At 37.0% G+C, this 23,014-nt stretch overlaps 3 protein-coding genes across 3 annotated transcripts; 2 read left to right on the top strand and 1 right to left on the bottom strand.

Moving 5' to 3' along the window:
- The first annotated feature begins 2,665 nt into the window (after window positions 1–2,665).
- Window positions 2,666–3,850, top strand: LOC138883857 (uncharacterized). Its single transcript, XM_070164573.1, has 2 exons — window positions 2,666–3,450; window positions 3,544–3,850. Exons 1-2 carry the CDS (start codon window positions 2,666–2,668, stop codon window positions 3,848–3,850), a joined length of 1,092 nt encoding a protein of 363 aa, XP_070020674.1.
- Window positions 3,851–6,609: 2,759 nt separating this feature from the next.
- LOC104228740 (thylakoid membrane protein TERC, chloroplastic) lies at window positions 6,610–16,685 on the top strand. Its single transcript, XM_009781266.2, has 14 exons — window positions 6,610–6,875; window positions 6,952–7,035; window positions 8,241–8,380; window positions 8,480–8,556; window positions 9,786–9,873; window positions 10,026–10,106; window positions 10,242–10,298; window positions 13,200–13,281; window positions 14,601–14,650; window positions 14,871–14,927; window positions 15,023–15,101; window positions 15,466–15,524; window positions 16,179–16,236; window positions 16,320–16,685. Exons 1-14 carry the CDS (start codon window positions 6,716–6,718, stop codon window positions 16,409–16,411), a joined length of 1,164 nt encoding a protein of 387 aa, XP_009779568.1. The 5' UTR covers window positions 6,610–6,715; the 3' UTR covers window positions 16,412–16,685.
- Window positions 16,686–17,069: 384 nt separating this feature from the next.
- Window positions 17,070–21,960, bottom strand: LOC104228741 (probable serine/threonine-protein kinase PBL7). Its single transcript, XM_009781267.2, has 5 exons — window positions 21,770–21,960; window positions 19,606–19,793; window positions 19,090–19,279; window positions 18,619–19,007; window positions 17,070–17,882 (listed from the first exon to the last, which is right to left on the bottom strand). The coding sequence occupies exons 1-5, from the start codon at window positions 21,849–21,851 to the stop codon at window positions 17,619–17,621; spliced, it is 1,113 nt and encodes a 370-aa protein (XP_009779569.1). The 5' UTR covers window positions 21,852–21,960; the 3' UTR covers window positions 17,070–17,618.
- Window positions 21,961–23,014: the final 1,054 nt, after the last annotated feature.

The raw sequence follows: 23,014 nt of genomic DNA on the forward strand, positions 1-23,014 counted from the left end.
CTAAGTATTCGAATAGAGTATTCGAATATATTGTCACATGTAATAGCGGCAAGAATCCAGCAACCTCACACTGGGTGCCCATGCTCACCCGACACATGCATCTGTACAAGTAGGCGAGAACAGCAGAGCCCCAGCTGTACTGGGGTAAATTATCTAGCCACTCATGATGATGAAGAAATCTCAAGCTGACTAGGTTCCCCAAAGTGTTCGGGAACAAGACCCCTCCAAACAACATAAGTAACATCAACCTCATATACCAGTCAACATGATAATCCGGTGTATCGCCATCGATCTGAGAATGCAATGCCTCCAACCACAGTCGAATAGCCGTCAACGGAAAATGACTGGTCCCATGCAGTACAATCTCATCCTCTGGGCGGAAAGCAGTGAGCCGCTGCAGCATGTCCAGGTACTGCACACGTGTCATCTCTCTCATGCCAGGCGGCAGAGAAACAAGCAGTCTGTCAACGGGCAGCCCATATAAAACCTCCACGTCCTGCAATGTGATGGTGGCCTCGCCAATGGGCAGGTAAAAAGTGTGCGTCTCCGGTCTCCATCGCTCTATCAGGGCCGTGATCAAAGACCAATCGAGCTGCAACCTCCCGATCTCAATCATCTTGTAGAAACCAGTGTCCCACAGGCACGTGACTATACGGGCATGGAGAACTCTGTCATGCAGAAAGTCCCACATGTCGTCCACTCTCCTGGCGGGGAGAGTCTGGGTCAGTAACTCACCCTCCCATATGTGGGCGGACCTATGATCACCCTGTAACGAGAGTAGCTCATCGTTGGAAGGTCCGGAATGAATAGGGGGCACCTCTATGTCATCTACTGTAAATTAAACAACATTAATTACATGTTAGTTTTATAATTTTATATGTTTGTTTGTGAATTAAATAATTAAAATTTTATAAATAAATATTCACATATGGGTTCCAGGCTCGATATTTGGAGCCCAGTAGCACTAATTTATCCTGAATTCTTCTATGTGTTAGTTTTATAATTTAATATGTTAGTTTGTAAATTAAATAATAAATTTTTATAAATAAATATTCACATATGGGTTCCAGGCTCCATATTTGGAGTCCAGTAGAACCAATTTATTCTATGTGTTAGTTTTATTATTTTACATGTTAGTTTAATAATTTTATATGTTTGTTTGTAAATTAAATAATTAATTTTTATAATTATATAATATTTAGTTATTAAAGATTCATATAAGGGTTCCAGGCTAAATATTTGAAGCCCAATAGCATCAATATATCCTAAATTCTTCTATGTATTAGTTTTATTATAATTTTATATGTTAGTTTGTATATTAAATAATTAAGTTTTATAAATAAATATTCACATAAGGGTTCCAGACTCGATATTTGAGGCCTAGTAGCACCAAGATATCCTAAATTCTTCTATGTGTTAGCTTTAGTATAATTTTATATGTTAGTTTGTAAATTAAATAATTAATTGTTATAAATAAATATTCACATAAGGGTTCTAGGCTTGATATTTGAGGCCCAGTAACACCAAGATATCCTATATTCTTCTATGTGCTAGTTTTATTATAATTTTATATGTTAGTTATAAATTAAATAATTAATTTTTATAATTAAATATTCACATATGGGTTTCAGGCTCGATATTTGGAGCCAGTAGCACCAATTTATTCTATGTGTTAGTTTTATTATTTTACAGGTTAGTTTTATAATTTTATATGTTTGTTTGTAAATTAAAAAATTTCTATAATTATACAATATTTAATTATTAAAGATTTATATATGGGTTCTAGGCTCGATATTTGCGGCCCAGTAGCACCAAATATATGTTGACTATAATTGAACAAAGTTTGTGTTTGATCTATCGGTTATTTTGACGTATTTTTGAGTATAAGAGATACTTAAATTACAGGGAAACTATGCTAAAAGGCACTACATTTTAGTACGCTAAAAGGTACTACATTATACTACGCTAAAAGACACTACATTTTAATACGCTAAAAAAACACTACATTTTACTATCCTAAAAGGCACTATATTACTAGTCTTTAAGCAAAAATGAATAATTTAAACCAGATAAAACACAAAAAATACATTGTAATCACAAAACATTCACAAAAATACATATAAAACAATAATAGTAATTTATTAACAAATAATAACGATTTCACAATTTTTATATATTTTTTTTACAACATTAATATCTTAGTCCGGATAAAAATAACATATCAATTTAATCACAAAAAAATATAAAACAGCATACAACACATTCAAAACAACTAATATGCATTATTTATACGAGTTTGGACATAAACTAAATCGGAATACCTCGATTTATGTTTTTTCGGAAAGTTGAAGATTTAAAAATTTGACTCCGAAACAAGCAACCCACAACAATAGAAGGCTTGGCTAGGATGTGGGACCAACAATATCTACTTTTTACGGGACGGGTGGAGTCCACACAAATTTTTTACACTCAAAAAAGTGTTTTGAGTCCAAAAGAATCACATTTCGGTTCCTGACTCGGTAAACATTACATGTAAAGGGGAATCAGCAAGTAAGAAGAAAGGGAAAAGGAAAGGGGAAACACAAGTGCAAAACTTAATTTGTGGTATCAACTATGATGGTGGCAATAAAAGTGGTAGGGGCAGGTACTACAAAGCAGCACCCACATGAAAGTCAAAGTTCTCAATTGGAACATTAGGGGACTTAATGACAAGAATAAAAGGAGCATTGTCGGCTCATTAGTTCGAGAATGGAGAGCAGACATTGTGTGTCTTCAGCAAACTAAAATGGAAGACATTCCTGCAAGTATGCTTTATCAAATATGGGGGAATAGATGGGTTGAATGGGCAGAACTAAAGGCATCTGGAACCAGGGGTGGTATTGTAGTTATGTGGGACAGAAGGCTTTGGAAATGTAATGATTCACACCAAGGCAGCTTCTCAATCACATGCTTTCTTGATAGTTTACAAGAAGATTTCAGATGGGCTTTCACATGTGTGTATGGTCCACACACCAATGCAGAGAGGAAGGAATTGTGGCATGAACTAGGAGCTGTTAGAGGTATATGGACTGAACAATGGGTGGTTGGAGGGGATTTTAACGTATGTAGATTCGAAAATGAAAGACTCAACTGCATTAGAAGATCCAAGGCTATGAGGAGTTTTTCAGACATTATTATGGATCTGCAGCTACTAGATTTACCTCTCCAAGGGGCACAATACACTTGGGCAAGGGGGGAGGATTGTTTACAGGCCTCTAGGATTGATAGGTTCCTTATATCCTCTGAGTGGAATGAAAGCTTCAAAGCAATCAATCAGTTGGCCCTCCCAAGAGCTCTCTCTGATCACAAACCTCTTCTACTGGAGAGTGGGGAATGGGACACAACACCTTCTTATTTCAAGTTCGAAAACATGTGGCTGCAACAAGAAGGGTTCATTGACATGGTGAAGGAGTAGTGGCAGAGTTACGTCATAAGTGGCAGCCCAGATTTTATACTAGTACAAAAATTGAGGAATTTAAAAAAGGACTTAAGCAACTGGAACAGGGATGTCTATGGCAAAGTGGAAGCAAAAAGAACCAAGGCCTTGGAGGAGCTCTCAATTTTAGATCAGACAGCAGAAAATAGAGCTTTAACACAAGTTGAGAAGCAAATGGTAGTGAACCTGAAAGCGGAGCTAATGGAATTGGCTAAAGCTGAAGAAATCTCATGGAGACAAAAATCAAGATGTTTGTGGCTCAAAGAAAGAGACAGGAACACAAGATACTTCCAAACAATTGCAAACTCACACAGGAGGAACAACAATATTGACAAGCTCAAAGTGGATAATGAAATAACAGATGATAAGGAGTGATCAAAGAAGAGATTTTGAACTATTACCAGAACCTGTACACTGAGAGTGAAACCTGGAGGCCTAGTGCTAATTTTGATGATGTAGCCAGATTATCGAGTGAAGACAGGGAGATGTTAGAAAAAGCTTTTGAGGAAGAAGAAGTGCATGCCGTTGTCCAGTCATGCGCTCCAGATAAAGCACCTGGTCCAGATGGATTTACTATGGCCTTTTTTCAAAAGACATGGGACTTTATCAAGCCAGAGGTGATGGGGGCGCTCAACCACTTTCACCAGCAGTGTTACATGGTGAGATCATGTAATGCATCTTTCATCGCTCTGATCCCCAAAAAGAAAGGAGCAATTGAACTCAGAGACTATATGCCAATTAGTCTCATTGGAAGTGTTTACAAGATTACAGCAAAGATACTAGCAGAAAGGCTGAAGAAGGTAATTGGGAAGCTAGTCTCCAACCATCAGAATGCTTTCATTAAACACAGACAAATAACTGATGCAACTCTCATTGCCAATGAGGTACTAGACTAGAGGATTAAAAGCGGTGAACATGGGGTTGTGTGCAAACTAGATATCGAGAAGGCCTTTGATCAACTTAATTGGTCTTACCTTATCTCTATTTTAAGGAAGATGGATTTGGGAAAAAGTGGATCAAGTGGATCAGATTTAGTATTTCAACAGTGAAATACTCAATTATTGTTAACAGAGGACCTGTGGGTTTTTTCTCTCCGCAAAAAGGGATAAGGCAGGGAGATCCACTCTCACATTTCCTTTTCATCCTAGCCATGGAGGGACTGAGCAAAATGTTGGAGAAGGCCAGACAAATGCAATGGATTCAAGGTTTCAGAGTTGGTTTAAATGCTGAGAACACTGTCAAAGTATCACATCTACTGTATGCCGATGATACTTTGATATTCTGTGAGGCAGAAAGATCTCAAATTCTATACTTGAATCTGACTTTTATGCTATTTGAGGCTTTATCAGGGCTACATGTCAACAAGTTAAAAAACATCATCTATCCGGTAAACAATGTGCCAAACTTAGAGGAGTTGTCTAGTATCATGGGCTGTACTATTGGAACACTTCCTACGACCTACCTAGGTCTCCCATTGGGGGCTAAATTCAAGAGTTGCGAGGTATGGAATGGAGTCATTAAGAAATTTGAGAAGAGATTAACATTATAGCAGATGCAATACCTATCAATGGGTGGTAGGTTAACTCTCATAAATAGTGTACTCGATAGTATCCCTACATATCACATGTCTTTGTTCCCCATTCCCAAAAAGGTGCTAACTCAACTAGACAAGATCAAGAGGAATTTCTTATGGGAGGGGAACAACAGCTCTCATAAGTTCCACTTGATAAAGTGGAACAAGGTCATGCAACCAAAATTCAAAGGAGGTCTGGGTATCAGAGACTTAACCATCCACAACAAAAGCTTGCTAATGAAATGGCTATGGAGATATGACACAAGTGATTCAAGCCTCTGGAAGGAGGTAATCAACGCCAAGCATGGGAAGAGAGATAATTGGAGCACTAAAATTACCATTGCACCTTATGGGGTTGGGCCATGGAAGTACATCAGCAAACTTGGACAGGACTTTGTCCAGAATGTTCACTACAAAGCAGGGAATGGGGCACATATCAAATTTTGGAAAGACAAATAGATGAGCAACACCCCACTCATGTTTGAATACCCCACCATTTACTAGATTGCCCTTGATAAGGATTCCTCCATTGCCCAGAACAGAACTGGCAATATTTGGGATGTGCACATCACAAGATCTATACAAGATTGGGAAATGGACAGCTTGATGGACATGTTAGCCAGAGTGGAGGTCTTCACCATCGATGAGAATCTACCTGACACTATGAAATGGAGGAACAAGGGCATCTTTACAGTGAAAGAATGCTATAAGCACATCTGTACTCAGAACCAGGTATTTGACGCAGACCCTTGGCCATGAAGACTTATATGGAAGACCAAACTACCTACCAAGGTTATTTGTTTCAGCTGGATTGCTCTATATGAAGCCTGCTTAACACAGGATAATCTCAATAGAAGAGGCTTCTAACTGGTCAACAGATGCTACATGTGTAAGGAAAGCTCAGAGAATGTCAGTCAGCTGCTCTTGCATTGCCCAGTTGCCACTGATGCGTGGAACATGTTTTTTTGTCTTTTCGGCTTGAACTGGGTCATGCCATCACATATTAGAGAGGCATACACAAGCTGGAGTCTTTGGGAAGTTGATAAGGCCATCAAGGAGATTTGGTTAATGATTCCTACAGTTATTTGTTCGAGTTTGTGGAATGAAAGGAACCAAAGATGCTTTGATGGAATCTCAACTCCAAATCACACTCTTAAAGCTAATTGTTTACTTACCCTTTTTAGCTGGGTGAAATTAACCATGTAATTAGCATTGATCACCTTTTGGACTTTGTTAGCTCCTTAGTTATAGTTTAGCACATCTTAAAGGGGCTTACAAACTCTTATTTTTCTGTATTTTTGTCTTCTGATTTTGTAACTATTGCATCTACTTGATGCCTTTCCAATGAAATACCTTACTTCATAAATAAAAAAAACATTACATGTATTTTATTCACTAATCTTCTGAGAACAATGTCAAATGTAACCAGTGGTACAATATTTGCAATATGCCATAAAATCAATATAAAAACTCAGATACTTTTTTCTTTTTAAATCACAATCTCAATATTGTAATCTAATTTTTGCTTACTTTGTCTATCTTATATAATATCCGTGGACGATCTGGGAATTGTGGCCATTTTCGTACCTATAAACGGGACTGCAAAACCAGTTCCATTCTTGAACCAGAAAAATCCTTTTCAGATAGTTTCCATCAAAGTTAAAGCCATGAAATTGGCTCCTGTACTACTCTATAACAGCACTACTCAATTCCCTCCTAAGTTCATTTCCAGCTCGCTCAGGATTTCTCCAATCCCTTCGCCTGCTACATACCCAAAATGGGTTCATTTTAAATTAGCTCCTTTTCGCTCTCCACCACCCAATTTAGGTACAATGCTAATGTGTTAATGAATACTATTTTCTTTGACATTGAATTTGGTATTAAAGTTTCTACTTTTTTGCAGTTGGGTGTAATTGCAAACGAAGATATAGTGTGGCCATTTCCTGCTTGAGAAAATCCGAACAAGGGGAAGAATCATCTACTGCTGGTTAGAATTACTGAACTTCTTGTTTTCTTATGGAAAAAAAAAAAGAAACTTAATTAAGGGAGTCGAAATGATAAGAATTTGGAAATTCAACTTTATGCTGATGACATCATATTTTGTGAAGTTCTGTTGATGTGGAATTTCCTACTCAATAGTAGTAATGTTTATCCACGTTCAGTTAGTTTTGCTTAGGACATGTTGAGTCTCTTTTCTGTTAGTCTGAACCATGTCGTTCTGCAAACGTCCTACAAGTGAAAAGAAAACGTTCTGCAAACATTTCTGGATTCATGAAGTATTACCATACACTTCTGTTCTAAAGTTAGTTGCAAATACTATTTACTCTCTTTAACGCTTTAAACCATGTCAGCATCTCCAGCTCTATAAGAATGTCAGTTATTATATTTAATGTAACCATACTTGCTTCCATATGATCAGGGGCAGAGTTAGAAGCCCGACGGGTTCGGCTGAATCCATTAGCTTTTGCTCAAACAGTAAATTTGTGTTAAGAAATTCATTAAATATGCACAAATATTAGCACTTGAATTCGTCGTTCTAAATTCTAGAACCTATAAAGTTAAAATCTTGGTTCCGCCTTTGCATATGGTTGATTATATGTCAAGCATAACCCCCACCTGCCACTCTACAACGAAGAAAAATAGGGGGAACTTAGTTCAAGTCTCCATCACCATTTAATTACCAAAGTAATGAATCCATTTTCACCATCAAGCTCTTTCGAAGGTAAATATTAGTTATCCATTATATGTCTTCCCCACCAAATCATTTTAATTTGATCTCCATTCGTTAATTTTACCAAAACGGTTTCGGCCCTAGTGCTTAGTTTAAGTGGCAAAGGTTGAAAGGATTAGTGACTTAGGTTACAGGTTTGAGCCCTAAGTCATACGAACTAAGCCTGGTATTCAAGTGGTAAAGTTTGGAGGGGCGGGCCCATTATCCCTGAGTTTCGAAGGGTGCAGTTGGTCCTCAAAGTTGGCTGCAAAGGGATTTCTCGATCATCAAAAAAGCAAGAAAAATCACAAAAGTTCACCAAAACGGTTTCAACTTACTATCTAGCTAAAATGAAAAACTGTAGAAAAAGGGATAAATGATGTCCATCTGTCTTGAGAAGTTTTTAAGCATGTTCGAAGGTCATTGGTTGTTAATCCTTTTCTGTTCAAATGTAATGTGGCTGGCAAAAATTAATTCTGCAGAGGAGACTTCGTCATCACAGTCACATAATGTTACCAACAATGTTGAGAGGTCTCATAATACATCTGCTGTTGATGAAGCAGAAGAAAGAACTCAAGGGTCCGACAATTATGTATCTTCTGTCAGGACGGTTGCCTTGTGTGTAAGTAATTCCTTGCTATGATCAAAACAACATTTATTCTTTGTCATACTGATCTAAAGCAATCTAAATTGAAGGAAATATAGTGATGGATTTATATAGGTGCTTTCAGCTGTGGCATTTGGTGTTGGCGTAGGGTTCATTGATGGAGTTGGCAAGGCATCAGAATTTTTCGCTGGGTAAAGAGTTAAACTACTTTTCATTTTAGAAAAAAAAGAGTCAAACTACTTTTATCAGCACAGTGAAGATTTAAGCCTATATATTTTGGAAATACTTGAAATTCTTTGTTGTTTAAAGCTGACGTCTAGTGCTGATTGTAACTACGGAATGCGGAGTACTTAAAAATTATTTGTAATGCAAAATGATGACAAAACTATAATGCTATTTAGAATTGACACTATATATTATCTCCATGATTCAAGTGAGAAGAACTTTGACAAAATTTATGGAGAGTAGAGAATAGGAGAAATATTTTTTGAGAAGGGTGGGGTCTCTTACAACTTCTAAATATACAATACCTTTGCGTATCTTTACTGAATTTTTACTACGCAATGTGGTAGTGACCAGGTAGATTAATAATCCCTCAGTCCCAATATATGTGGCGCTCTTTCCATTTTAGTCTGTCCCAAAAATAATGTCACCTTTTCCATATTTAGAAACAAATTTAACTTGAAAATTTCCGTTATACCCTTAATGAGATGATTTATAGCAACACAAATATCTAAGGCTTGTTTTAGACCACAAGTTTTAAAAGTCTTCCTTTATTTCTTCAACTCCGTACCAAGTCAAATGGTGCTACATAAATTTGGACGGACAGAGTAATTTGACAATGTGTTTCAGCGAGAGAGACTGATGTATTAGGGCTCATCCTAAGAACTGGAAGTAGGTCAAAGATTCTTTAATTCAAAGTCAAAGATCTCATGTCTAGGGTATCAAACAGAGCAATGGTTCTGTTGATTTGACACCTAGCTAAGGAGTTTGAGAGGTCATTCAGGGGTGTGGCCCGGAAGAGCTGATAAGGGGTCAGCCTAGAGCAATGTTCTATTAAATGTGCCAGGATAGTTACATGTTTGACTGGCAAAAGCGTAGTTGTATTACTGGTGTCTCATGTTGCAGTTGGTCAGTAGTGAGAATCTAATCATAGTCCAAGTAAGAAGTAGCTTACAGAGGAGAGGACTAAATCCAACCAAAAAAATAAAAATTGTTAATGTTTTAGGCTTTTAGCACTGGATTGCCCTGAGGATTGATTGATTTTTGCTCTGGATTGATCTGAGTTGTTTGATTTTTCTCTATTAATCAATCTTACAAAATGTGTTTCCTTTCCTAGGTTTACTAATTTTTTCCTATCAAGTTCCAGTGTTTTCTAGGCTTGATTCTAGATTTACTGGTTTTAGCTATATATTTTCAGGTATCTGCTGGAGCAGAGTTTGTCAGTGGACAATTTATTTGTATTTGTTCTGATATTCAAATATTTCAAAGTGCCACTTATGTATCAGGTGCTGTGCTTACCTTTTCTGCACTTACTGTCAGCACTCACCACATTGTGTTCATTCTGGCCCTACTTTTACTTTATATAAGCCGCACAATGATTCTATGTGTCATTTATGAGACCTTGTTCATGATGCAAATCCGCATATTGGGTCTACAGAACCGAGTGCTCTCATATGGAATTGCTGGTGCCGTAATCTTCCGATTGTCTATCATACTGCTAGGAACAGCGACCCTGCAGGTTGGCTGCTAATTCTTTTGCAGAAACATGTAATTACACAAACATGCAGAAGTTCCAGCTTCCAAGTATACCCCCCCTACCCAGAGAAGTGCACATTCAAAACTTTATTTCATGTTTATCTTTCTGTCATTTCAGAAATTTGAGGCAGTTAACCTACTTTTGGCTGGGATTCTTCTATACTCATCATTCAAGGTGCAATCTCTTTTATCTACATTCGCAGGAATTAAATACCATCTCCATTAGCTATTTTTTGTTGATACAATGTTTTTAAGAAGATAATTTTATGTTGCATGATCTTTAATTTTCCTTGATGTAGCCATGTTGGACGAGCGCGACAAGAGTGTGGATACTTTATATGAATTCGTCATACTAAAATTAGCAAAGTCTTGTACCTGATGCTTATAACCCATACCTGATACTTAAAGATATCTATACGGGATATATATTTGTAGTTGAGTCCATGTAACATAGATATACATGAGCATGCCCCAAAGGATAAGTACCACACTACCATGGGTAGTGACAATAGATTTTGTATTTCTTTTGCAATGGAACAAAAGGTAGGGCGGCATCTGAGACATGCAGATAACCTTATGGATATCACTCTTGAGGGGTAGGAACGAGGGTGGGGGTTAGGAATGGGCAATTAGATACTTATTTTTTACGATCATCACTTTAGGGACGCAAAAAGTCTTCCTTTTGTTCATAACTGTCTTGCTTCAGTAACGCTTATTATGCTCATTTTCTGCAACTGCTATTTCTTGTTTAACTTGCAATTTGCAAAGGATCCTACATAAGAACATGATGACCACCAATTTATTTGAATTAGCATATTTGTTGTTCTGAAAGTTGCAACCTTTTTATTTTAGTGCTGTTGCAAAATTATAAGAACAGAACTATTTAAATTTGTTGATATAATCCCTTTGAGGATGTCATATCAACTTTGTCAGTGGTATCATCTGGAATAAGTAACTAAAAGTACATTGCAGGGTGGAAGAGGGAGATTAAATCCTTGCTTCTCAACCAGGACAAATTAGCTTGCTTTGTTGTTTTGAGGACCAACATAGACAGAATCCTCTTACCATCACGTAAACTCCAATCAATGAATGTGCCTTCTTGTTACAAAATGAAAAAAGAAAACAAGAAACTTAGTAATGTGCTATATTGATCTCATAATTGAGAAAATAGAGATGACACTTAAGCCAAGAAGATCTGAATGTACAGTCACCTTCACGTCGTCCGGTACAATTTATTACATAGTTAATCTAGTTTTTGCTCTGTGAAGATGTTATCTAATTCTAGTCGGAGTAATGGTTTCATATCGCCATGAAACTTCGCAGAAATCGTTAGTGCTTTCTTTTAGTTGAAAGAGGGTAAATCAAACTTATGAAGTATTTGACAAGAATGACGGTGTGCTAGACATATAAGTAGTGGGCTAGATAGTTTGCGAACACATGTGATGTCACTCTTACCCCTCACTTTAAAGTAGGAGAAAAAAATTGACAGAATAACAACTAACTAGAGAATTTTCCTGGAAAGGCAATAAGGAAAAGATTATTTTCCCTTTAGTTAATGGAGGAGTAGGTGTTACAGCTCCAAGTATGTGTCTGCGGAAGTATAATTTGGAAGGAAAACTACCGTGGGAACAGGTCAACAGTGAGGGCCCAATGGCTGTTGGTTAGCTAACCTGTCATAGGCTCCTGTGATATTAGTCTCTGGAAGAATGTAAGGTTTTATATTGCGAATACCTGCTTCTTGGTGGAGAATAGCAGAAGTTAAGATTCGAGCAAGATTCCTGGATTAGCCATATTCCTTCGGAAGAGCAGTTCCTAAACTTTTCCGGTTTGGTAGTCAACCCTGATGCATCAGTTGCACAACGCTGGGGGAGCGGACTTATGAGAACTTCTGAAGACAGGAAGCATCTGAATTTATGAGAATACTATAAGCTGCTGATATACCTGGAGGAAACATGTGGCAGACATCAAAGAGATGGACAGTACCCTGTCAGATATGGTTATGAAATATTAACCACAGATTAGAATGGCCCATCACAGTGGCCTTGGAAGATAATCTAAAAAGGCAGTGGAACTCCCAAGGTCGCTGATTTTTGCTGGATTAGTGCGCATGATGCTTGTGTAACTCAATTAAATTTACAAAGAAGGGGTATGATAATGTCTGATAGATTTTTCATATGTGAAGGCAGTGAAGGAGAGTAAATCACTTGTTCATATTTCATTCTGTACAATTTAAACAATTGGTTAGAGATTGAAGGAACTGTTTTGGAGCTCGACTTGAGGGCAGATGGGAAGAGAGGACGGGAGGATATGGTTCACTATCCCAGCCTGCATCTTTTGGATAATTTGGCAAGAGAGGACTAGAAGATATTTTGAAGGTTTAGCCAATCAAATATAACAAAATTAGATGTACATGTTTGTAAAATTTTTGGCGTTTTGGTGTAAAATGACAGATATTTGATGTTAATGCACCACTTGAGTTCCTCAGCTCCCTAGACCTTTAAGGAGGGAGCCTGAGTTTTTGACTTGTACGTATAAGCACCTTCCTGGTGCTTTTGGTGAAATAAAACTACGATTATTTGTTTAAAAAGACGAAAAAGGCAGAGCCATCTCTCCACTCGCTGCAAATCTAGTCAACAACTTTAACTTTTTCTCTACAAGGGATCATTGATTACAACATGTTTTCCAGTAATTTGCTAAAAGGAAATACCAGGAAAATGACCATTTAAGAGTTATTACTTAAGTCATGATATCAATACTGCCAGAATTTTGAATCTGAGCAATCGAGGCTAAAAGTATGTTGAAAAGAGACTGCTAGATGCTCATAGGAGTTCCCCTGGATGTCCGCATAAAAATACATCTTGGTTTGGTATCAATGACTTTTTTTTTCCATGCCATGTGGAAATGGAATACAAGCTTAGCATAACTGCCGACATCCGTTTCGAATTATCGTAAACTAATAAGAAAACCACCTATGAGATACCTAAATGTGCTCATATATTACTTCTGATCTATATTGTTGTCCCGGAAACATTTTTGCAATTTTAATCATGATACCGATTTTTTAATCTCATCATAGCTGTTCACTGGAGAAGAAGAAGATGCTGATCTATCTGACAATTTCATTGTGAAGACCTGCCAGAAATTCATTCCCATCACATGTAAAATTCTTTCTATGTCTTTGCATAATTAGGTGCAATACTTGGTTTCTAGTTGGTCGTATATGTGCTCCTGCAAATGACTGCTAGTTTGGTTTTTTCTTATTGTGGTATTAACTTTGTATTGGTTGTTCTGGAATAGTTGAAGTGATCAAGTCCAACTACAACGACAGCTGCTAGTTTGATATATTCTTGTGATACTCTTTATTTTTTAAAACAAAAAAAAAAATTGAATTGGTTATTCGGGAGTCCTCAAATTGATCGACTTCAACAACAACAATTACATCCTATGGTGGTTTCTCAATCGTAGCTTGCAGTTGAGAGCTTCATGTAAAGTTTACACAAAAATCATTAAGTTGTGCATGCTGCAAACGTGGAATGAGGGCCTTTTCTCTTCTTTCTTTTTGTTGTCCCCTTTGTAAGGATGTGGAGTGTGATTCTTTTTAGGTGCGTAATGTGATCATTTACTTGCTATTTTCTGTAGGCATGTTTTGGGAAATAACCTATGCTCCTTTTTCATATTTGATTGTTCTCTTTTCTTCTAGGTTCCAATCAAGGTGGGATTTGATACAAACTATTTATTGTAAATAGAACTTAGAGCTATGCTTACATCAGGTAGGCTGCCTACATCATACCCCTTAGGGTGCGGTCCTTCCCCCAACCCTGCGTGAACGCAGGATGCTTCGTGCATCGGGCTGCCCTTTAGAACTTAGAAGTTTAGATATATGACATACTCCAGGTTGTTTACTTCTTCATTCAAAAAATTGAAAAAAAACAATCCTAATCCAAGATAATGTTGTTGGATCTTACAAAATAGACTATCATTTCTGGTGGAGGCATTAAAGGAGTGACAGTGAGACAAATTCGTGCCAATGTCCTTTGAAAATTAACTAGAAAGCACGTATAGAACAAAGGTACACTTTGGGCTTGATTAAAAAGCACATACAATTCGGCTTCATAAAAATAAAATAAAAAGAACACCATACAGTACGGCACATGCTATAAATCTATTGGGTATCACCAAAATTCACGGTCCACTCTAACTTAAACTCCATATATAGAAAATAATCCTTTTCCTTGCCTCAAATTTGCTTTGATTTAGCAAGCTTATTAGTGCAAGGGTGAGTGGTAACCCATGAATTAGGTTAACTTTCCCCCCTCAGAGATTAATGTTCTTCAAATACTCTTTAGGTCATATGATACATGAGTAGGGTCCAGGCCCAAGTTTCTTAAGATGATGAAGCTCTGCTCCTTGTGCAGAAATTTAACCTTTCAGCCTCTGGAATATATGATGATTTTTCAAACTTTTCTTGGTGTTGCAGCTGAATATGATGGTAACCGGTTCCTAACTTTGCAGGATGGTGTATGGAAAGTAAGTCAACAGGGAGTTATTTTAGCAGTTGAAATTTATCTTTGTCCTGGCATGTAACCTCTCTAATAATCATGCATATATCAGTTTATACCTTTAAATTGCAGGATAAATGGTATCCTGTGTCTATTGACCATCTACGAGCGCGAAACCCTGTGTACTTGTTATATAGTTCCTTAGTTATAAGAAAAACTTGAATAATTGGCTTTAATATTTTGGGCAGGCTACACCTTTACTTCTGACAGTAGCGGTTATTGAACTCAGTGATATTGCATTCGCTGTGAGTTTTTTCTGTTCATACTGGATATTCCATATCTTCAAGGGCTAAGTGCCTGTTCATTTCTGTCCTAACAACAATGTTGTGCTTCTTCTCAGGTTGATTCTATACCAGCAGTTTTTGGTGTCACAAGAGATCCTTTCATAGTTTTCACTTCCAATCTGTTTGCAATTTTAGGTAGAGCCTTCGTTCTCTGTCTTGCTTCTTGTTTTAATCACAAGAGCTATAGAAAAAATTAATTACTAATCAAGATACGATTTCTTTTACCAAATTAGAGTTGGTCTAAACTAAGTGATATTTGTCATATGTTCCTCTATGCTTTTGTAAATGATCATGTTTTAACGTTCTTTTCATCATGCTATATATACCAAGGACCCATGTGCATGGAGTTGGTCGTTTACGGGGTGATTAAAAGAAATCTCCCACTTTATTGTTCATTCTGATTTCACGAAGAAGTAGATCTTTTTATATTATTACCCTTCTCCAAAACATGTTTTTATCCCTATAAACTAGGTGACCAACCTAGCTCTTCTTTATGCAGGATTGAGGTCATTGTACACACTCATTTCTGAAAGTATGGGGGAGTTGGAATACTTACAGGTGAGAATTTACTTGCTTTTATCAGTCTCTGCTTGCTGCATTGCAGCAGCCAGGGGCGGACATAAGTTGAACAAAGCAACGTCACGCGACACCGCTTCGTCGGAAAATTTTACTAAGCATATGTAGTTATACTGTGTTGAAACGAATAGTAAATATAAAATGACACCACTTGACATGTATTCTTGGTTGGCATGCTGGTTAGGTTCCTTGTTTTGTTTTAAGAGGTGGGAGGTTCGAACCTTAACTAGAACATATTTTTAGCAAATGTACTTGAAGAACCTCTTGTTAAAAATTGTGGTTAAGTAGAATTGAGCTCAAGACCGTTTCTAACTTAAGACTCCACAAAAATAATGCGCTAAGACTATTACTCATTTAGAAATGTAATAATTGACGTTTTTTGTTACACACTCTTATGTGAATATCGACACCGCTTATAAGAAATTGTGCTTACGCCCCTGGCAGCAGCCTCTCATTCCAATTTGGAGCTGGTCATGATTTCTGAAGTTTTATAGCTCTCATTCTACAGATATGAGTCAGTAGCATTAAGACATTAAATAAAACAAATCAAACTAGTAGCTAATCTACTAATGAGATCTCTAAAGTTCACTTTTTCATGGATGATAATTTTTAACTTAGATTCTCATTTCTGTTCAGCCTTCCATTGGTGTTGTCTTGGGATTCATTGGATTCAAAATGATCCTGGACTTTTTCGGTGAGTTTCTGCAAGCACATTTTGCCTTTCCTCTTACGATTCAAATCCAGTAGGATGTCCGGCTGATGTCAAAATTCATGCAGGATACCATGTTTCCACAGAGGCTTCTCTAGGCGTTGTAGCTACATGTCTTAGCGCTGGAGTCTTGCTGAGTCTTGCTAAGAAATCTGATTAGAGAGAGTCGAATAATCAATGTGTTGGGGTCCTTTCTGGGATGCTGATCTTCCTTAGGAAGATGAAGGACCTGTGCCGTGTTCTTTATATTCTTTTCTTTCTTTTTTCTCCTTCATTGTTGCCTTGGATATTACATGTATACTAGTGTTCCTTTCTCTGCCAAATGCCAAAATTTACTTTCTTGCAGTGATATTAACAATGTTAAAGAAACGTTAGCAGTTTAGCCATAGATTTTGGCTCAAAATATGAGATGATTTTGAAGATTGTTTATCAAACAGCCCATTGTTTCAACTTAAAACTTGAAATATGGAATTTGAAGTTCGAAAAACATGTTTTAGGAGTTTTTCCAAGTTTCCACTCACAAAGTGTTCAATTGTGTTTCAAAGAAGTTTTTTAAGAAGCTATAAGGGCAGCTCATTGCACTAAGCACCCGCTATGCGCAGTATCTTGGAAAGGGCCAGACCACGAGGGTTTATTGCACGTAGTCTTATATGTTGAAAAATTGCTCTATTGAGAAAATGGTTATAGCTGCAACCTCTTCACTATTGAATTGGATTTACATTGTTATCTCATTTATTTCCTTGGACTTTTTACAAGAATCATTGTAATACTAATGGACACTGATGATAACAAATTGAACGTTAAACAGACATCAAAAAGAACAAGATAACAAAATGTTCTTCAGCAACATTCAAGAGTCATCTACTAACTTGAAGTATTACATTTTTATGCGTTTTCCTCAAAGATATGGCTAGAGGAGATAAACACAATCACACGATTGTACATCATAATAAACTATTCTAATACATATACTTGCACTCATAAATATAAGCCATGTCTGTACAACAAAATACCGGACCGGGCTTTGGAGGTCTACCAAAGAATGACCAAAACCACAAATTGCACAAACGCAAATCACCTATAAATGCTATGCTTAAGGGGAACGAGCAGCTTCAACTGACAAAAGAACAAGGGAGGACCTCATAGTTGGTCTGACTTCTGAGGGATAAAATATTTGTCGCGCCAATTTAGTTCAATATGATTGAACCTGCACTCAAGGTGCCACTGATTGTGGTTCGCTATCTGTACTTTCAACTTAGCTGGTATTCAAGAGGTCCCCGTGTCTTGGCTCCCCCTTTTTAGATGATCTCGTTTTATCGCCCGTCACCATCTAGTTTCATAGCTCCATTTAACCTATTTGCTACTTTTCACCATCGTTTCATTCTAGGTGAAGTGGCAGGTCCTGGCCTTGAAGTTTGGATGCCTCGGTTTTCAGTGTCAAATTTTTGTGAAGCGAGGTAGGTCAAAGCCGTGACAACGTCCGCTATGACTGGACGCATGTTGGGTTGCTCCTGAACACACATTGCCGCAACTGCTAGAGCTTGGTACAAGCCCCTTACTGGATAATGGCCTTGCAGCATTGGATCAGCCATCTGCGAGAACTTCCTCCGATCTTTGAACAATGGTCTTGCCTGATATCCAGAGCACAATTAAAAAGTTAGAAACCTGGTTCTCTTTATGGTTGGCTAACAGGAAAGAACAATCTATAGAACCCCACACACACCACGGCCAAGAAAAGGGGGAACACAGAGGATCTGAACGATAAAAGACTCTCCTTCGCTCCATTTGACACACGATAGATGCTCAAGATTTTCCTTAAACATTCCTGAAAATAAATTCTAGCCTCACGACATTAAATACTCCATTACTTTCTCCTTCTTTAAATGCTCCATTAACAGCACATCAACCTCAACTGAAATACCCAACCTTACCCCTACCCACAATGGTTAAGATACATTGCCTCAAGTAGTGTCATCTGACAACGATTTGTCGAACAGCACGTCAACATCAACTGAAATACCCAGCTTTAAAGTTAGCAGTATTTTTGTTAATTCTTTCAGGAAAAATTAAAACACTCTCAATCTTCCACACTGGATTCTAAAGTCATTAACCGCATCCGCTTTCAGATACACACAAGATAATTGTCAAACCATAATCATATTAGATTAGTAATGACCAGCTTTTTAACTCAATTCATTGATCTTATCCTATGGAATGCAGATTACTACAAATGCATTTTATGACTGTCCGATAAGAATCTTTTTCCCTTTTATAGTTGAATAACTATAGAGATCAAAATACATTGAAGCAACATGCCACCACAGAATCAACAGCAACCAAAAAGATGTATGATAAAGAAAATCTTACCCATATAACCAGATTGAAATCTCCTCCAGTTTTTGAACTTTCAATTGCTTTCCTGCCTGTAATAATCTCCAAGAGGACTACCCCAAAGCTGTAAACGTCTGACTTCAAAGTCAACTGTCCAGTCATGGCATACTCTGGCGCACAGTACCCGTAAGTACCCATAACTCTTGTAGAGACATGGGTGTTATCTCCTACTGGCCCCAATTTGGCCAAGCCAAAGTCAGAGAGCTTTGCGTGATAGCCCTCACCAAGCAAAATGTTTGAGCATTTTAAATCACGGTATATTACAGGAGGACTTGCACTGTGTAGATATTCCAAGCCTTTTGCTGCTCCGGCAGCAATTTTCATTCTTGTGTTCCAATCTAGCCGTTCCTTACCTGGAGTAGGATCTGCAGAAGAATCACATCAATTCCAAATTTAAGTTGACTTTCAAAATAAAATGAAAAAGAATGTCTGGCTAAGAAAGGTTACCATGAAGATGGTCTTCCAATGACCCTAATGGCATATATTCGTAGACGAGAAGTCTCTGATCTCCATCAGCACAATAGCCAATTAGATTTACAAGGTTAGGATGGTGTAACAGACTTAACATCAGCACTTCGACAAGAAATTCCCTGTTGCCTTGTAATCCATTACGATCAAGTTGCTTGATCGCAACGACCTGCACCAATAAAAATCAATAAAAAGGTCTTAAACTTCAGCTCCAGCCAATAACTTAGAACTGAGACGCAAACCATCAAGCATGGTGTCACACCCCTTGCTCTCTACAAATGTGCCAACTGATGATAACATAGCTATGCTCATCCGAAAAGGATAAAAGTATGTGATCTTGGGTCAGTAAAAATCAAGAAGAAAATTCAGTATTCACGCATGAACACTATTCAGAGAATAGTGAGTTTAACGGAGTCTGGTAGATTAGAGGCAAAGCAATCTCTTATTGTTACATTGCATATTAGTAAAAAGCAAAGAGAGTTCACGAGAATTGACCTGATTGGATTCAATCACCCCTTTGTATACTCTACCAAAGCCTCCTTCTCCAAGAAGATAATCACCTCGAAAGTTTTTTGTTGCGGCCGCTAATTCACGAAATATAAAAGTCTTGGCTGCAATTTGGTTGGAACCTGCATCCTTAACAACTTCCTTTGTGCTTAATGAATTCCTTGCTTTCAACTTATCTGAAGATAAGAACATAAAATAGAAAAGTAAATAAAGCATGGCATTGAAATGGGGCAACTAGTGTTCAAAAACATCAAGGATGATTGACAAGCAGGGAAAAAGACTAGATATAAAAATTTTATTGGTTCAATTGCGGAATGTGGGAGGTTGTTTGAAGTTTGAAGTTTGAACTATGAAGCTTCATTAACTGCAAAAGGTTGTTTGAAAATTGACATATGAAACTTCACTAGCTGATGTTGTTTAATGTGGCATACAGTATCAAAAAAGCAGGAGCTGACAAGCTCACACAGATAAATAGATAATGTACCAATAATTTATCTGCGACAATTCCTTTAGTGAAACGACCATTCTTCTTCAAAATTTTAAAGATGCACAATACATATTGTCGATTGATATACATATAACCAGTTAACTGAGGTGATATACTGATATAAAAAGTTAAATATTCCAAAATCCATACTGTAAAATGGAAAAGCTGCAAATATTCGGAGGTCAAACAGAAATCATTTCATCTTACTTGAACAAACTTGGCACACAGACGTCACCCTTACAGCCAATCTACATAACCGTACATGAGATTTTCACCCCATAGGGCCCCTCGTTCAATTCTTTCGAATTCATTGGATCCTTTTCCATGTTCGAGAATCCCCCCTTCTTCCACTCTGCCCGGAGACTAACTAGGACCAATTTAGTCAAACTTGCCTTGTCTGCAGAAGGAATATTGGAACCAATTGACTTGAGGCTACCAAACTCCTCTAGCATTTCATCCCATTATCATGTTACAAGGACCTTCCTTCTGGTTCTATGAGGCATTCATACAAAACAAAATAACAGAATTGATAAAACTAGCTACTTAACTTCTTATTAGATACTAAATGAAAGCACTAGTCGTCTGACGTTTACCACTTCCATACTAGAGTACTACCCATTCAGCAAATTGAACCATAATTTTAGTCCCAAAATTCTGCATCAAAATTAATTGTTAGACACCGCCTCAAAATTGCAATTATTTTTCTTTTAATGATGGTGATGTCTGGCCCAACTTTGTGCGCACCTCAACTATTCCACTAGATACCTGCTATCTCCCGCCAGCACAGGTATCAGGTAACTCTAACTCTGCCCATCAATCTTAGGTAGATAGGAAGAAATCACCGATTTTCTTTTCTTTTTGTTGGAATTTGAACCTGAGACCCCATGGTTCTCCTCCTACTTCATTGACCACTACCACACCCTTGGGTGCCTCTAAATTGCAATCAATTCTTACATTACCACAATTACTTGACCGCTAGTGTTTTTGTCAGCTTATATGCACCTTAATTATTCCACTCCAAACCTACATTCTCCTATCAGTGTAGGTATCGGGTGACTCTACCTACCAAGGTTAATCAAGCAGGAGAAAATCACAACAACAACAACAACAACGACCCAGTATAATCCCACAAGTGGGGTCTGGGGAGGGTTGTATGTACGCAGACCTTACCCCTACTCCGAAAGGTAGAGAGGCTGTTTCCAGGAGACCCTCGGCTCAAAAGAAGCAATAGGAGATGATACATTAGTTATGTAAAAATGCGAAGCAGGAGAAAATCACCTAGTAATTTTTTTTTTTTTGTTGAGATTGAACCCTGATCTCCACATGATTTTCGTTCCAGCTTCACACCCTTGGGTCCAACTACAAACTAGACTCTAAGTTAACCTAAAGCAGCAGGTCATGGACTCGTGGGGGTTCTCCAATAACATATGACAACAACAATCAAGTACAATAATTAGCCATTGTATTACTATTGTAGGTATCAAGATCCAGGTCATCAAAGTACAAAAAATGGTACACAGCTTAAATTTCCAAGAATCAGAAGTTAAAAAAAAAATCCAAAACAATCAAAACCCACGAAATTAAACATATATAAAACAACCCCATTTCGCCAAATCAAACAATCAGTTGATTAAATGCACACATATGCAGATTTGATAAAATTACCAGAAGAGTGTTGAACTGAATCGATGCAATTTTTCTTCTTTGAGGTCTGTTTGGATGGTCCAGTGCAAGGAAACCAACCCATTTTCTCCAATTTATTTCTTCTTCTTTGGAAGTTTATGGAAAGAGTAGCAAAGGGAAGTTTTGCACAGCTGATTAGCTGTCTAGAAAAGTGAAGACTGAAAACGGAGGAGATTAACCTTTTTGGTGGGTGTATTCCTTTTACCGTTTTATTTATTATTTATTTTTAATATTTGTAATTTTGGTTTTAAGGACTAATGAATGATCACTTCCCTTTTGAAATTGGTTGACTTGGTCAATTTTAGGCATAGAATCTTTTTTTTTCTTTTCTTTTCTTCTCCAAGGCATTTGGACTATTTAGTTGAATTTGAAAGAAGAAAAAAAAAAAGAATTTGAAGTTGAGAATTCATTTGGAAAAAAATATAGTGAAAGGTGAAATTTGTGTGTGAAAATTATTGGTTTACTTGAAATGCTGCTCAAACCTTTATTTCAATTACAAATTCTCTATTTCATGTGAAAACTAAAATATCGAGTAAAATTAATATCAAGACATTGATTTTCAAATATTCATTTCAATATTTGAAATAAAATGCATGTCGAAGCTGCATTTATATCTCCTTATAAATTTTTATCTGTTGTTGAAATTTTACACTAATATTTATTTTTTATCAAAATATAATACTGGTGGCACTGCTTTTAAGGCAAGAGATTGTAGTAGGAGGTTTTTATTTTGGTTAGTCTTCATAAGGTAAAAATTTATTATATCTGGTGTTTAGACCAATTTAATATTAAATAAATGATGCATATCTTTAAATATACTCTTATCAATAAATTATAATTAATTAATATATATTTTACTTTAATTTATAACTTAACCATGATAAATTAATTTTACCATCCTCATATTTAGTAGTGACTACGGATACAAGGGTTGTTGGCCTATGCTAGTAAAATGGTTTTGCAATGGTGCCTTAATATCAATAGTAGAAGGGAGATATTATAAATTGATTTATTTTAATTTTATTGGCCAAAAAAGAGATATTACAAACTAATTCAACGTTAGTGAGAAGAATATTGATCAAAGAATGGAACATTCGTTGGAATATACTTGAAAATGTAGAGAACTACTTTATCTTTGATTCAAGTGGTAAATATTTTCAAAAAAGGTAATTAATTCCTCGAACGGTCGAACCCAATGTGAATCAGCGATAGTTGCCTTTTTTAAAC

This window comes from Nicotiana sylvestris, chromosome 12 (assembly GCF_000393655.2).
Source record: "Nicotiana sylvestris chromosome 12, ASM39365v2, whole genome shotgun sequence".
NCBI lineage: Eukaryota > Viridiplantae > Streptophyta > Magnoliopsida > Solanales > Solanaceae > Nicotiana > Nicotiana sylvestris.